Source organism: Eulemur rufifrons, chromosome 28 (genome assembly GCF_041146395.1).
Source record: "Eulemur rufifrons isolate Redbay chromosome 28, OSU_ERuf_1, whole genome shotgun sequence".
NCBI lineage: Eukaryota > Metazoa > Chordata > Mammalia > Primates > Lemuridae > Eulemur > Eulemur rufifrons.
In genome coordinates this window covers 47,094,636-47,111,791 of record NC_091010.1, presented here as the reverse complement: position 1 = coordinate 47,111,791, position 17,156 = coordinate 47,094,636, and the positions used below count along the sequence as shown (strand labels likewise).

Genomic DNA, 17,156 nt, shown 5'->3' with positions numbered 1-17,156 from the left:
ACTATTGGAGTTACTTTTCAGATAATTCTGGGTCTTTCTTCATTTTATAGACTATTGGAATTTTAGAATTAAGAGCCACTTTGGGATTATCCAGTCTAATTTCTCACATAATAGTAATCTTTTTAAATACCATTTATGTCATGTGGTCATCCAGTAGCCACTTATACATGCTTGGTAATAAGCCAGCATTTCTGTTACAGGTTAAATGTCCCTTATCTGAAATGCTTGAGACCAGAAGTGTTTTGGATGTTTTATTTTTTTCAGATTTTTGTAATACTTGGAATATAATAAGATATCTTGGGGACAGGACCCAAGTCTAAACACATAATTCATTTATGTTCCATGAACACTGTATAGCCTGAAGGCAATTTTATGCAGTATTTTTAATAATTTTGTGCATGAAACAGAGTTTGTGTTAAGTACTTATATATGGAATTTTCCAGTTGTAGCATCATGTCAGCACTCAAAAAGTTTCAGATTTTGGAGCATTTCAGATTCTGAATCTTCAGACTAGGGATGTTCAAACTATATTACAAGCTCACATTCTTAGAAAATTCTCCTTATATCAAGCCCCAGTTCACTACCTAATAACTGCCACCTAGTTACATCTTCTATACAGAAATTAGGACCACTGCACATCGGTTTTCGCCTGAGGAGGGCAGGGGCTGAAATCCAGCTCCATTCTGCTTGGCAGACCTGTGCACCTGAGGGGCTGCATCTGCCCAGAGGCTGGTGTCTTGTCTTGTCTTTTTTTTGAGACAGAGTCTCGCCCTGTTGCCCGGGCTAGAGTGCTGTGGTGTCAGCCTAGCTCATGGCAACCTCAAAGTCCTGGGCTCAAGCAATCCTCCTGCTTCAGCCTCCCGAGTAGCGGGGACTACAGGCGTGCGCCACCAAGCCTGGCTAATTTTTTTTCTAGTTTTAGTTGCCCGGCTAATTTCTTTCTATTTTTAGTAGAGACAGAGTCTTGCTCTTGCTGCGGCTGGTCTCAAACTCCTGACCTCAAGTGATCCTCCCACCTTCGCCTCCCAGAGTGCTAGGATTACAGATGTGAGCTACCACACCTGGCCCTGGTGCCTTTTTCTGATTGGCACAGTGGTGGTGTGTAGGTTAGCAGGAGGCCTAACAGCAAAGGAAGTGTTATAACAATTAAAAGAAAAAAATTAAACTAAAATTCAAACATATATAATTTTTTTTTTATCTCTGGGTGACTTTGGGCAAATCATTTAATCTTTCAACCTCAGATGCATTATAAGTAAAATAAGATGGCACCTCTGTTAATGGGTCAAAAAATTCTTATTGAAAAACGATTCTCTGATGCACTACAGGGTCAGAATTACTGGCTGTGACTCCACATAAGAAAATAATTTCTAATTTTTATAATGTTTTGCTTCACAGGGAGGCTGAGAAGACAAAACTACTTATAGCTGCACAGAAACAAAAGGTTGTGGAGAAAGAAGCTGAGACAGAGAGGAAAAAGGCAGTTATAGGTACTTGGATTTCTTTCTGAAATGAATGTCTCTGCGGACATGTGTTAATGAGTTTGTTCTGTTCTTTGTCAGTCTTGTATGGGGTATTGATGGGTTTCAAATAAGATTGTATCATATGTGGTGGAGAACTCTGGAAACTCCGCTGTACTTTCAGATGTCCTAAAGCCTTTAAAAGTAGGTGTGAGACCAGTACTTAATGAAGTGTTTTGGCTCTCCATCATGTGGTCAGCTGCCATTATTGTCTTTTTCAAGAACAGAGAGAATGGATAGGGTTTATGGGAGCGTTAGTCTCTGTGGAGTAGGGTTTTCAGTTATACAGATTAAGAATAGGAAAGCTTTTTGGCCAAAGCTCAGGATTATAGTACGCATCCTTGGTATTGACATGCACTTAGTTTTATCTGGATAGATATTGCCATCTATGAAAATATGGCAGGATTGCTTACAGCTCATTTTGAATTACAGTGGCTTCTCTTACACTCTGGGATACTGTATATTAGACTGCCATAAGTTGATGCTGAAAGTTTAAGACTTTTTTATTGAATAATTCAAATATACAGGAAAGTACAGAGAATGATATAATGAAGTCTTAAGATTTTGCCATATTTCCTTCAAGTCATATTTTCTTTTAAGGAAAAAAATTATATGTTTGAAGTCTCCTTTTACCTTTCCTTCACTGTCACATTTCTTGACCTTCTTAGAGTATAGCTTCTATTCTGAAGTTGAAGTATAACCTTTCTGTCCATATTTGTATACTTTTACTGTGAATATGTAACAGTTTATAGGATTCTTTTTTTTTTTTTTTTTTTTGAGACAGAGTCTCCCTCTGTTGCCCTGGCTAGAGTGCCGTGGCATCAGCCTAGCTCACGGCAACCTCAAACTCCTGGGCTCAAATGATCCTACTGCCTCAGCCTCCCGAGTAGCTGGGACTACAGGCATGCACCACCATGCCCGGCTAATTTTTTCTATATATTTTTAGTTGTCTAGCTAATTTCCTTCTATTTTTAGTGGAGACGGGGTCTCGCTCCTTCTCAGGCTGGTCTCAAACTCCTGAGCACAAACAATCCACCCGCCTCAGCCTCCCAGGGTGCTAGGATTACAGGCATGAGCCACTGCGCCTGGCCTATAGGATTCTTTTACCTATTTGAAACTACAAAAATCCTATCAAACTCTACCTTTTATTTTAAAACTTGCCCTTTTTTACTAACATTGTTTGAGTTTTTTTCATCCTGATGTGTGTATATCTAGATTTTTTTGGTTTTGTTTTGTTTAGATGAAGGGTTGTTCTGTCACCCAGGCCAGAGTGCAGTGGCAGGATCAATTGTAGCTCACTGTAACCTCAAACTTCCAGGTGCAAGTGATCCTCCCGCCTCAGCCTTGAAAGTAGCTAGGACTACAGGCGCATGCCACCACATCTGGCTAATTTTTTAAAATTTTTTGTAGAGATGGGATCTCGCTATGTTGCCCAGGCTGATCTTGAACTCCTTGCCTCAAGCAATCCTTCCCCCCTTGGCCTCCCAGAGTGCTGGGATTACAGGTGTGAGCCACCACTCCTGGCCAATCTAGTTTATTTTTAACTGCTGTATGTTTTATTCTGTGAGTGGACCTCATTTTATTCTGATGAATAAATGAAGAGTTAGATAGTTTCTAGTTTTTCCTTATTACAAACACTGCTGCAGTAATGTTCTTATCCGTGTCTCCTTGTGCACATGTGCAAGAGTTTTCCTAGAACAACATTACTCAGTGAATCAGTGCCCTGTCACCAGCTTTTTGTTTCTTTGCCCCGACGAGATGAGCACAGAAATTGAGAATGGGTGTTTTTAAGTTCTATAACATTTGAACACAGTAATATTTTTAAATTTTTTTCTAGTGCTGTAATTCATTTTTATTATATTTTACTATTTATTGGTTCCTAACAGATTGAAATACAAAAGAAAGAAAGGAAGGAAGGAGGGAGGGAGGGAGGGAGGGAGGGAGGAAGGAAGGAAGGAAGGAAGGGTGAGTGGGTGTTTTCCCACAGATAGTTTGAGAAGCACAGCTCTAGAATACATATTTCAAAGTAGAATTGCTGGGTCATATGTGTGCATGTCTTCAAATTGAACATATTGCCAAATTACTCTCTAAAGTGATTCTTCTATTTCACTCTCTCTTCAACAATGTTTGAGTTCCAGTTTCTATGCTGCCATAATTGAGTTCCCATTTTCTGCACATCCTCCTCAGCCCTTGGAGTTATCAGACTTAAAAATGTATGTCAGTTCAATGGTAGACATGGTATCACATAGTTTCTATTTGAATTTTCCTATTTATTAGTAAAGTTGAATATTGCTTATTTGTTCAAATTTCCTTTTTTTGGTATATGAATTGCCTTTCATGTTCTTAGCCCATTGTTTGATTGCTTTTTTTAATTGGTTCGTAGGAGTTCTTTATATCTCTCCTGGATACAGATCCTTTTCAAACATCTTTCAATTTGTGGCTTTTCTTTGAACTTTATGATTTCTTTGACATAACATATACATTTAATTTTCATGTAGTCAAATTCATTAATCTTTTCCTTTATGATTTGTGCCTTTTCTGTCTTGTTTAAGAAATTTTCCTCCTACTTCAAAGTAATAATTTTATTCTAAAAGTTTTGATTTTCATATTTAGGTCTTTAATCCATCTGGAATTTTAGTGTTTAGTGTGACATAGAAATTCAGTTTTATTTTTTCCAAATGGCAAGCCAGTTGTCTTAGACAAACTACTTATTGAAATAGTTCATTATTTCCTCTACTTATATTTCTAATGCCAAATCTGTCATATAACAAGATACTGTATATAATTTGTTCTAATGCTAGGATCTCTATTTTGTTCTAAATTTTTGGTCTATCCTTCCCCAGTATTACCTTGTTTTAATTATTGTAGCTTTTGTGTTAAGTCTTGCTATCTGGGAGAGTGAGTTTCTCCTTAACTATTCCTCTTAACTGTTCCTATTTCTAAAATTGTTCTGGAATATTCTGGGCCCTTTATTCTTCCATATAAATTTTAGAACTGGCTCAAGTTTTCTAAAATGCTGTGTTGGGATTTGATTGGAATTGCATTGAATGTTATATACATCAATTTGGAGAGAATTATAATATTTTATGATACTGAGTCTTACAAAATCTATATTTTTATGTTTATGAGAAATGTCTTTCAAAAGGTGTCATAATTTTCTTCTTAAAGTTCTTTAACATTTGTTAGAGATTTATTCCTATATATCCTTTAAGTTTTTCAGTATTATAAATAGACTCTTTTTTAAAGGCATATTTTTCTAGTTGGTTTTGTAGAGATATGCTGTTTATTTTTTATTTAGCAACTTTGCTGAAAATGCTTTTATTTCTAATAGTCTCTTGGATTTCCCACTGGAGCAATCATATTATCTTCAGATAAGGACAATTCTATTTTTTTTCTTTGTAGTCCCACATCTTTTATTTCTTCTTCTTCTACTTCTTCTTCTTCCTTCTTCCCTCTTCCATCCTCCTTCCTCCTTTTCTTCCTTTCTCCTTCTTCTTCACCATCATCTTACTACTTTAGGCTATGACTTACAGTATGGTGTAGAAAAGAAAGATATGACAAGCATTCTTATCCCTAACTTTAAATAGTACCAATTATGTTTGCTGTACTTAGCACTTATTGGTAATGAAGTTTCATTCTGTACTTTGCTTGCCAAGAGCTTTTATTGTGAATGGCTTTAACACTTTCAGAATTTTTTTCTACATATCTTGAGATGAGCATATGATTTTTCTTTTCAAAGCTATTAATAATAATAAATTATATTAATGGATTTTCTACTACTGAGTTATCTTTGCATGCCTGGGATAAATGTCCTCTTGGTCATGATGGAGGAGGTTCACCCCAGTACATGTCTCAATATAGTTTCCTGGTAATTTCTTTAGAATTTTTACTTTTATTTTCATAAATGAGATCGGCTTATCATTTTCTTTTCTTATATTCTTACTGTCAGTTTTTTCTTTCTTTTCTTTTTTTTTTTTTTATATCACAGTTATACTGGCCTCAAAATGAGTTGAAGAGCATTTCCATTTCCTGTGTTCTGGAACATTTTGTATAAGATACGTATTATCTCATCATTGTAGATCTGGTGGAACTCTCTTGTAAAAACCATCTTGGTCTGGTGGGGTGTGTGCTTTTTTCGTTCGCTTGTTTTTGTGGTAAGATTTAACCTACTGATTTAATTTCTATATTGAGTATAGGTCTATTGTTTTGTTTTGTTTTGTTTTGTTTTAAGTCAGTTTTGCTAATTATATTTTTGTAGAAAGTTGTCTGTTTTATCTAATATTTCAAATTTGGGGGCATAAGCTTTTTTGTAGAATTCTCTTATGATTTTTAAAACCTCTACCAAATCTGTATGCCCCCTTCTCGTTTCTAAAATTGTTTGTGCCTTCTCTTTTGTTGGATCAGTTTTGCCAGAGATCTGTCTTATTTACACTTTATTACTTCCTTCTTTCTACTTTTTTGGTTGTTGTTTTTTGGAGACAGGGTCTCACTCTGTTGCTAGGGCTAGAGTGCAGTGGCATCATCATAGCTCACTGCAACCCTGAACTCCTGGGCTCAAGTGATCCTTCTGCCTTAGCCTCCTGAGTAGCTGGGACTACAGGCATGCACCACTACATCCAGCTACTCTTTTTGAGTTTGAGTTACTCACTGAATCTTTTCTAACTTCTTGAGTTAGATATTTAATTCACTAACTTTCAGTCTTTTCTAATGGAAACATGGAAGATTATAAATTTTCTTCTAAGTACTGCTTTAGCTATGTCTCACAAATTTTGCAATGTTTATTGGTGTTCAGTTTTAATTCTTTTAAAAACATTTTTGTGATTTCTTTCACTCATGAATTTTAAAAGCATATTTTTAAATTTCTGGTTCAATGGGTTTTGAGGGGCTACCTTTTAATTGTTGGTTTTCAATGTTACTGCATTGTAGTCAGAAAATAAGATCTGTTATATGAATTCCTAAACGTTTGTTGAAATTTGCTTTGTGGACTACCTACGTGTGGTCCTTTTTTCTAAATGTCTTATGTGTGCTTAAAAAGATTGAATATATAGTCTCTAGTTGTTGGATACAGGTTTCTTTATATATCCATTTGATCAGCCTTATGAATTGCGTTTGTTATTCACATCTTTTGTGTTCTTCTAATTTTTGCCTATTTGAGCTATCAATTACTGAGAAAGACGGGTTAAAATCTCCCACTATGACCATGGATTTGTTGACTTGTAATTTTTTCTTTATATTTTGGGGCTATATTGTTAAGAGCATCCAGGTTCAGGATTGTTACATCTCCCTGGAGAATTGCTCCTGTTTGGTAATACTTCATTATCCCTACACATGTTTTTTGCCTTAAGATCTATTTTGCCTGATGATAATACAGCTATGCCAGATTTCTCTTCATTAGTTATTTCTTGGTGTATCTTTTCCCATCCTTTTACTTTCAACTTTTCTATGTCATTATGTTTTAGGTGTGTCTCTTGTAAACAGCATATAGCTGGATTTTGTTATCTTATCCAATGTGAGAATCTGTCTTTTAACTGGTGAGTTTAGTCTTTTTATATTTATTGTGGTTACTGCTATATTTAAATTTGTTTGTATCATTTAATTATGTGCTATATACCATGTATTTTTTTCTCTGCTTCTTTTTCCCTTCTTTTCTAATTGGTATTGAATTGATTGAATTTTCTTTATTCTTTTCTTCCTTTTACTTGATTGGAAGTTTTATATTCTATTTCTGGAATGGATAACTATTCATTACCTATAAAATATTAACAAGAATACCTAATTTGACAAAGTCTAAAGTTAATCATTCTCTTTGTCCTCTTCTTGAGCAATACCTTAGAATGCTTTAACTCTAATCACTGTTTTCCAAGCTTACATATTATTATTGCCCAGTATTTTAGTTTCATGTTGTCTGTATCTTCCCATTGATTATCATCATCATCATCATTAATTCTTACAGTAAACATTGTTTTGATTTACATGTGTTGAGTAATTTTTTTCCTCTCCATTGTTTCTGGCTATTTGTTTCTTTTTTAATTTTTGTTACATTGATGTATTGCATTGTGGTGAAGTCAGGGCCTTCAGTGCACACATCACTGAAGCAACACACGTTGTACCCACCAAACAACCTCCCATTATCAACCCCCCTGTGTTCTTTTTTTCCTGCTAGGCTTTTTTCTGTGAAGGCTAAGAAGTGAAAAACTTCTTCAGTTGTCCTTGGTCTGAAAATGCTTTTATATCATTCTTGAATGGTAATTTAGCCTACAATTCTAAACCAAACTAACTTTTCCTTGTCATTTAGCAACATTATTTCAATTTTCCTTTGCCTCTTGTACCTGTTTACAAGGATGTTGTCAGTCTAATTGTTCCTTTTAAGTAATCAGTCTTCTCTTTTTGCTTTTAAGATTTTTCTTTCCATATTTGGGTGTTCTCCAGCTTCACTGTGATGTGTCCAGGTAGAGAAAAGCTTACTTCTCACTGGGCTGGTGGGTAGAGGTTTTTAGTCTCTCTTTCAGTGGAGTTGCAGCCCTCTAGAGGTCTAGGGTTATGCAGGAGTCTTAGTTCTAACATCACAAGGCCTCATCTCCTGGCCCTGCATGGGCAAAAACCCAAGTCCCTCTTCCTTCCTTGCCTAATAACCACCCCCAGGGCCACCACCGTATAGGCTTTTGCGTCTTCCTTTGCTTAATCACTTGAGGATCTCCCATTCTTTCTTATGAACTCAAGCATGCGTTAACAAAAAATTTGTTATATTTTATATAGCATGTTAAGGTGGCAGTGGCTGAAGGGAAGAGTTTTCTCACTAGCGTATTCCACCATTTTTTTAGAACTAGAAGTCTGGTCATGCCCTTTATTGGTTTATTCCCTCATGACAGAGAGCTTTGTTGAATGGGATTACCACAGCAGTCCCCCTATGCTGAGATGATATTCCCTGGGTTCTAAGTGCAGGCTCCAGATCCCTGACCTTTTGTTTTTTTATCTTTACTTTTTGCTTGTACTTAAATTCCTAGCCTAGTTGAACATAGTAGTTTAGTTTTAGGATGGTATAATATAGATTGATTTTACTCCAATGGGGAAATAGAAAATTTTATCTTGATTTTTTTTGCTTGTACTTAAATTTCTAGCGCAGTTCAACACAGTAGTTTAGTTTTAGGATGGTATAATCTAGATTGATTTTACCCTGATGGGGAAATAGAGAAGTATCCCCTAGAGTAGTTGGTAAAGGATACTCTCTCCTGGTAAGAAGAAACCACTGGGAAATTTTCTTTCTGTTATGTACTTTCCCTGGGGGCCAGAGATAAGATGTGTTAAAATGCCCACCTTATTTGACTGAAGAGGAGAATTAAGAATGTTCTTTAAGAATTGCAGTGATTGAATTTAAAGTATAATTAGAGTTTTTCTTTCCTGGTCGGGGGTGCTTTGGTTGGCCAGAGGTTTGCTACGGGTGTTTAGTTTCCTCTGCATGTACTTGCCTCCTGCCTTCCACATGGTCACTCCCAGCACTTGTTTTCCCATTCTCAGATGAATTATCCTGCTTTCTGCGTTATCTTACACAGCAATTAGAGTACTCGTCCTCTGACAGTGTTTTCGTCATGTCATTTCCCTGATGCTAACTTAGCAGTAGATCCCGAGGATATAAAACTAAGCTCCCTAGCCTGTTAGTTGAGACAGAGGTCTCCTAGCCCTGTTTTTATTTTTATTTTTTGTTGTCTTGTCCACTGGCTCTGTATCACCTCTTCGTTGTGACTTGTTCATTCGTTTCTTCTTGTTTTTCTTTATGCTTCTTGGCATGTCCTCCTAGGTCATGTCCATTATTTCCTTTAAGATTCCTTCTAGAAGAACTTCCTTGGTTTAACCTCTCTCCTTTATTCTTTTAATTTTTTTTAATTTTTTTATTTTTTTGAGACAAGATCTCACTCTGTCCTCCAGGCTGGAGTGCAGTGACGTTGTCATAGCTCACTGTAGCCTCAAACTCCTGGGCTCAAGCAGGTGTGTGCCACCATGCCTGGCTATGTATTTTTTTGTAGAGATGGCGGTCTCACTGTGTTGCCCAGGCTGGCTTGAACTCCTGGCCTCAAGTGATCCTCCTTCCTCATCCTCCCAAAGTGCTAGGATTATAGGCATGATCCACCATGCTTGACCTCTCCTTTATTCCTTCTCTTGCCACATTATATAATTGTCCTATGTTGCCATGCATTTGTGTTACTCTGTTTTTGTTCTCTGGTACTTTCATAAAGTATCTTTTCTTTCCCATTAGCTTGTGGACCATTGCTGTACAGTCCCGTGAAGGATTGGAACTGTTAACTTTTTTTACTCCTTGCCACAAAACTAGCACTGTCGAAGGAGAACAGTGAAGTAGGAGATAAATTCCTTGTTTCCTTTGAGTTGTTTACAGTCTTGATAGAGAAAACTTAATGAAACAATTAGCCCATAAAACCTTCCATAATTAAATGTTAGACTGTGTGCTCTACTGATTCTAAGTGCCTCAGGTACTATAGAAATGTTTTTGAATGTGTCTTCTTTTCTTTTATCATTATAGAAGCAGAGAAGATTGCACAAGTGGCAAAAATTCAGTTTCAGCAGAAGGTGATGGAGAAAGAAACTGAAAAACGCATTTCTGAAATTGAAGGTACACTGAGGGAGGGAGAGTATGAGGTTCTGACTCTCCTGAACTGCCTCTCTGCTTCAGGGATTGGGCTCTTGATTGTGTTGGGTGGGAAAGCCCAAGGCAGAATAGTCTGGTCTGGAGGAAGTAGCTGGTCTGATATTCCAGACAAATTTAAAAAACATGACTATTACATATCTAGCTCTTGGTTTGGTTTGTGACTGTGGTTAGCTCACCCTTTCATTTCCTTAAATTAGGGCATATTACCTGCCACTTTATTCCCAGGCAGATAAAATATGAATATTACCCATAATCAATTATAAAGAATGTACAAGATAATAAACCCCATCATTACCAGTTTCTTTTCCACCTGTCAAAAAGAAAAAATTAGTTGGGAAAAAAGAAACTCTAGTTTTCACGGAGGGTCTCAAACTCCTTGAGTTCACATAATGAGATGTTGATGTTCTAAGCTCACGGTCTCGAAAACACTTTTGCTTATATATTACTGCTTCCTATTTTTCTCTGTTAACCGATTCTGAATCAGATTTGGAGGGAGTAGGATAATGCAGTGAATAGAGCAGAGCTTTCATGTGTGGACTTAGTTATTTTACTTGAATGCTAGGTCCTGGGTGGGGTGAGGCTTTGGGTGATAGGAGGTGGGAGAGGGAGTGGAGGAAAGAAGGAGCACCTTAGGGTAGAAAACGCGTGGACTCAGATGAGTTGAAAGTTATTCAACAGTAACAAGAGTATTCCCCTTTGAGAAGGAGCTATCTAGGGACTGGGATTTGAAAACTGCTAATGTTACGAACTTTCAAACCGAAATAAGCAATGCAAGTATTAAGCGGTGGAGAAAGGGACTCTTACCTAGCTGAGGGAATGGATTGGATATTTTCTTTTGTTTTAAATACCCTGACTCTGTTTTACTTGCTAGATGCTGCATTCCTGGCCCGAGAAAAGGCAAAAGCAGATGCTGAGTATTATGCGGCACACAAATATGCCACCTCAAACAAGGTGACTGGTTCTCCATGCCACTTTCCTAGTAATACAGTTAAGGGGTTTTGCTTTCCCTTTTTCAGGGGCTCTAATGTGGTAGAGGTGATTTTATCCATTGTCAAGGAAGCGTAGTGATGAAGACATCCTCCAGAATCAACCAGTCACTTAGCAAGACATATTGCACACTCAGTGAGTAGTGAACTTTGTATAGTTCCATATGAAAATGGGGAGTTGGGACACAGGCAAAAAGATATAAACATGTGTCAAATACCATAAATCCATTCATTTGCACTGCTGTATAAAGGCTCAGTAATCAGTAAAGTTGAAGGTCGTCTCCTAAAATGACAAGAGTGACAGGAGAAGAATAAAGTTTATTTAGAATAACAAGGTAGCTTTTTTGTGTAGATGCTAAGCTTGTTTGGAGCAATATTTCTTATCAAAGACATTCTTGGCATTTGAAGGGTGAGATACTTTTTTATTGTTAAAGACTATCTCATTCATTGTGTAGGATATTTTGCATTTCTGGCCCTTGCCTAAATGTCAGTAGTGCTCAGCAGTTGTTTTAGCAACCACACACACACATATTTCCAAATGCCCCCAGTTGAGTACTCCTTGTTTATTGGATTTTAAAAAACTTATGTTTCAGTCATGAGGAATTTCATGTGAGGTAACTTGAGAATGGGTGGTTGGGTGATATTGAGTGAATGATTTTATGTATGGACTGGAGTAAGTTGGCTAGAGAGTATAGGCCTAGTGAGCAGGAGTTACTTCAATAAGAGGCAGCTAGAACCACTATAGTAATCTGAAAAGGGAAGGATATGTCCAAGATTTATAAGGTAGATGTCCAAGATTTATAATTGTAGAGTAGATTGGAACAAATAAAGGGTTCTGATAGAGATTGCTAAGGAGTATGATGTGGTTTGAAGGATTAGAGTCAAGATTTAAGTTACAGACAGGGCTTAAACTTTCAATTTAGAAAGGAACAGCATCATCTGTATTTAGAAGAAATGATAAGATATGACAGAATGAGAGTTGTCAGTCTTTGAAAACCAATATAAACTTAACATTGGAGAACACAACTCTGTAGAAACAGAATGGAATTTGGCCAAGATGAAGGCAAGATAGGAAACTTCAATTTAGAAAACTAACAGTCTAAACCTGTAATGGGAGAAGCTGGCCAGGCACAAGGATTAAGACCTTGCCTTTGAGGTCACCCTTATTCTGAAAGGGACAGTAGTTTTCAGCAATGTTGAAAAATGCTACTCAGATACCAACCTGTATTAAAAAGGGTTTAGGAAGTAATTTGGTTGTACACTATGACCAGATTTGATTGCAGTATTTTGACAGAGGATATGAATAAACTGGAGAGGGTGGAGAGGGTAGAGATCCACAGAGTAGAAGATGTTGGAGTGCAGAAAATAGATTTTGTGGGACTATGAAGGACAACAGTGGCTTTTGCCTGGGGCATAGGCTGGGACTGAAGATGAAGAAAAGATCACAGGGAAGGGTTTGAGGGGCTTTGGGAGGCATATTCTAGGGAAACAGTGGAAGTGAGTTTTAGTCAAACCCCCGAGAGGTTTTGGTTGGATATACCTTGACACCGTGATTTAAACAAAACACTGTGACAGAGAGGGAGATCTAGTGGTTAGCAAACATTTGTCTGTCACAAACAGCTTCAACATCCAGCTTCTGGGAAAAGCAGGTGGCCAGATTCAGGTGACTTCTCGAGATTTTTTTCCAGTTCTGGAATTTGGTCAAGAAAAGCAGAATCACAGGTGGCTGATTATAAGATTATGAGCCCAATCCCTTCTTTGAAGCTCTGCCACTCCCATCCATTGTCCTATGTACCTGTCAAGAGAATCGGCAGAAATTCCAGGCTGGTTCCAGGTTGAATTCGGCTAGATGAAATAAGAAAATGTGTGTGAAAGTACTTTATAGGCCTTATGGAAAGTCACTGTGGAAATACTAGTTATTATCATTAGTTATCATTAATTGTTCTCCAAAACCCCCCTCGCCAATCCTTTTGCTAAAAAGTAAATAACTTTTCCTGCACTGATACAAGACAGGAGCTTGTTGAAGCAATTTAAAGTTGGGTACATACCTGTTAATGTGATAGCCACTCTCCAAAATGAGAGAGGGTCATTGGCAATCATTCAGAGTTGAGTCATGATACTCAGGAGAGCAGTAGGAGAAATAGAAGTAGGGAAAGAGAGAGGTGATTATTGCACCAAAGTATGCTGATGTCTTTGCTCTTGTTTGCTCCCACACAGCACAAATTGACCCCGGAATATCTGGAGCTCAAGAAGTACCAGGCAATTGCTTCTAACAGTAAGATCTACTTTGGCAGCAACATCCCTAGCATGTTCGTTGACTCCTCTTGTGCTTTGAAATATTCAGATGTTAGGACTGGAAGAGAAGGCTCCCTCCCCTCTAAGGAGGCTCTTGAACCCTCTGGAGAGAGCCTCATCCAAAACAAGGAGAGCACAGGTTGATGCAAGAGGTGGAAATATTCTCCATATCAAGATATGTGGCCCAAGGGGTTAAGTGGGAACAATGGTTGTACGAACTCTTCAGATTTACAGAGAACTTGTGCTTCCTCTGTTCTGCCTCTCCTGTGATAGTCTTGGTTTGTCAGCTGATTGCAGGATAGAACCAGCTGTCTGGCACTCAAATGGTCTTTTCAGCCACAGTTTTAAGCATCCTGTATGTGTTCCTTTCCAAACGTACTCATGAACAAGGGAAAGTCTGATGCTAAGATACTGCCTGCACTGGAATGTTAAACACTAAATATATAACAAGCTGTGTTTTTCTAAGCTGAAATCTATTGAATAATGTTTACATTGGTCCCCGGGGAAATGTGTGCTCAGCCAATCAAGAGATGGGAAGCCTGAGAGAAGACGGCAAGGATATGGTAAGTTAATGAAGACTGATTGCACCTGGGACCCAGACTCTCTCTTTGGGGTCCAGTCTCAGCATTCATCCATGTGATTAACATCCAGGCCACTGAAGTTCCCCAGGAAATGATCTTCCACTTGAGCAACCATTAACTTGATACAATTTGCACCTTTCTGTTTTCCTACAGTGAAGTTGGTGGCCTACAGGGACCTGTGATTGGCCACCCAACCAGAGATTCCTCATAGCGATTCCTAATCACTACTTTATTGCATTAGTATGCTCAGAGATAAAGAGGGCTTGGTTTGAAGTTTTGGATGAGATGAAACCTTTGCTCTGAACCAAAGCTCTGGGGCCCTGCATTCCCTCCACTGGGTGATGACTGTCAGCGTCACTGCCCTAGGTCATGTGTGACTAAGGCGCCTGGTTTTAAGCCACAGCGAACTCCTTTCAGCTATGGCTGGCTAAGAGTGGGACAGGGCTTTGACCGGAAATAGAAGCAGCATACAATTCCTAGCCATTCACTGCACAGTATTGCATCATAATTGCAGGAAGTTTTTATTTTTAAAACTGGATTTGGGGTACATTCATGGACCTCAGCACTTCTGTCTAAAGGCCAAATCCTAGGGCAGCCACAGCACTAGCACACTGATTCTCCTTAATACTGTTCGTCAGGAGCCCCATATAATGTGGATGGAACAAAGAGTAACCTAGAAAGCATCTTCGCCATCTTTGTCTCCTTTCCCAGCCCTGAGATGCTTAAATCAAAGTTGTTTCTCCACCTTACACCTTACTAGGAGATCATGACTCCTGATCTGGGCAGCCAGTGAATTTAACTTTTCATGAGAGGATGACATAGTTAACCTGTGGCTACAGGAGACCTAGTTCATCTGGACCTTTTTTGCCCTCAGATTAACTTTTCTGGAACAGTGAGCTGCGTAGTTAGGCCTGAGTTTGTACGACCTGTTGAAACACCTATTTTGTACACTCTGTTGGAGCTAGGCAAAAAAGTCATGGGACCACTTCCAGAAACCTTTCAGCTGTCAGTCCTGTTGGTCTCATGAGAGCTCATGGGTTGTGCCAAACACTTCATTGGGAAAGGAAAGCCCGGATTTGAATGGGTCTTTTCCCTGGGCCTTATGTTATACTTATATAGAGGCATTTGTAATATGGAGAAAAAAATTTTGTTTTTGCTCATTTAATTCTATAAGTTCTCTTTATGAATGAATTTTGGGTTTTTTAGCCCTCCTTAAAAGAACTTTTGAATTATAAAAATAAACTCTTAACCTGTTATTGTTGCTACAGATAAATAATGATTGTTGTAGGAAATCTGGATCATTGATCTCTGCTTTCATTCCTAGAGATGTTTTCTGTTCTTATGAGCAAAAAGCTGTTGCCCCAAAGTGATGGCTGTGGGTTTTCTTACTAGCCACAAGCCCTGGTGGCAAGGCTGAGGAGCAGGGAAGTACTGCTGTGAGGTTCTGAAGAAAGCATTTCTGCTTCCACTCCCCATGGAGTGTGCTTCCCTGTGCCCACTCAGTGCGCTCTGGCTATCCTTCAGGGATGTTCCTTTGGCAAGATATACACTGTAATCTTGAAGTCTAAATTTATATGTGAAATGCTACATTTTTTAAAATAAGAAACTAAATAAAATTATTTTACTATCAATGATTTGTGTTCTTTTGCATATGTCTCCATTCTTTTGGTTGTCTTACCGTGCTCTGAAGGCTGTCTTGCCCATTATAATACGTGGCTAATTTATTTGCTAGTTTAACTTAGTTATAGAGGCTTTTTAAAATACTTTTTCCAGAATACTGCCTAGCTGGTAGAAAAATTTAAAAACAGGGTTTCCATTCTTTCCTGACTCCTGGAATTTAACAAGGCATATTTTAGTTCCTTGTGGGACAGGGCCAGTGGTAGAGGAGCAAAGAGGGAGGATTGGGCACAGTGGCCCTGGGAGCCTTCCCTGAGAACTAAAATGCTGTTATACTGAGGAAGGGAGGAGGTCATCCATGGTGGAGGAAGGACAATTTGTGTAAACTGTAACTGGTGGTATGATAAAATGAACTTCCCTAACTCAGATGTTATTTCAAGAGCTGGGGTTGGACTTGCTCTTCCCAAATGTTCTACATTCCCTCCTGGGGACAATTTCATGGTGATGGGCCAGCAGGGAGTGGTAATTGGGAGTTTGGGGGCATGCAGCTCTACTCTGGTTCCTCTGGGATCCAACCCCATAGTATCCTACATCCAGCTGCTGCAGACCAGGGAACTTTACCTAATTCAAACTACCAAAATCCTATAGGCTTTTGGTAAGTATTAAGATGAAGTGATTTCTGCTTCTTTGGGGGAGGAATTCTGTGAATTAGAGCTGTGGCTTCTGATTGTTTTAGGATTAAGTCCCAAATGTGTGCACACAAAGCTCTCCATGATTTGGCCCCTGCTGACCTCTCCAGCTACTCTTCTCTAAGGTCCTTGAACGTACGTTATCTCTGTCCCTTTGCGTATGTTGTTCCATCTGCCTGGCTCACTTTCCTTCCCCGGTGCCAGCTTTCCTTTGCCACCTCCTGATGAGTCTTCATCACTTCTTCAGAGAGTTCACCCTGAACTGCTTGGCTGGGGTTGGCATCCTGCATTTGCCCCTCTGTAACACTTCATACCTCTCATTACCTGCTTAATGTGTGTTTTCACACATGCCAAGCTCTGTGAGGGCGGGGAGTGTGACTGTGCTATCCCCAGGGGTTGTCTTTATTGCTAATGCCTGACATGGTGTCTGGCCCGTAGGATTTGGTCGGTTTTGTTGCATGAAAGAACAAAATGTTGAATGTGAAGTGTGGGTCAGTGCAGGCAGGTGAGTAATGGGAAAAAGGACTTACTAATAGAAGTTAGGCTAGTGTCCATGTCAGGGCTTAATATATAACCATGGGAAGTTACCTAACATCTCTGAACCTGTTGACTCATCCTTGCAGGGCAGTTCTTCACTGGATTCAACAAGATACGTTGATGCACCTAGCGTAGTGTTTTACACATGGTAATCGCTAGGATACAATAGGACACCTAGTCAATAGAAGTCAATATATGTTTCTGTCTCTGAATAGACTAAGCTCCCATAGTGGAGAGAATGAGCACAATGCCTGATACATACAAGTGCATAATAA

General features: G+C 38.6%; 1 protein-coding gene across 3 annotated transcripts in view; it reads left to right on the top strand.

Moving 5' to 3' along the window:
- ERLIN1 (ER lipid raft associated 1) overlaps nt 1-15,070 on the top strand; it is a 33,831-nt gene extending 18,761 nt beyond the window's left edge. For all 3 annotated transcript variants that reach the window (XM_069459950.1, XM_069459949.1, XM_069459948.1), the window contains 4 exons: nt 1,396-1,487; nt 10,051-10,140; nt 11,048-11,127; nt 13,380-15,070. In XM_069459950.1, coding sequence (XP_069316051.1) covers nt 1,396-1,487; nt 10,051-10,140; nt 11,048-11,127; nt 13,380-13,601 — 484 coding nt within the window. In that variant the 3' untranslated portion in view covers nt 13,602-15,070. The remainder of the gene's footprint in view (nt 1-1,395; nt 1,488-10,050; nt 10,141-11,047; nt 11,128-13,379) is intronic.
- Nucleotides 15,071-17,156: the final 2,086 nt, after the last annotated feature.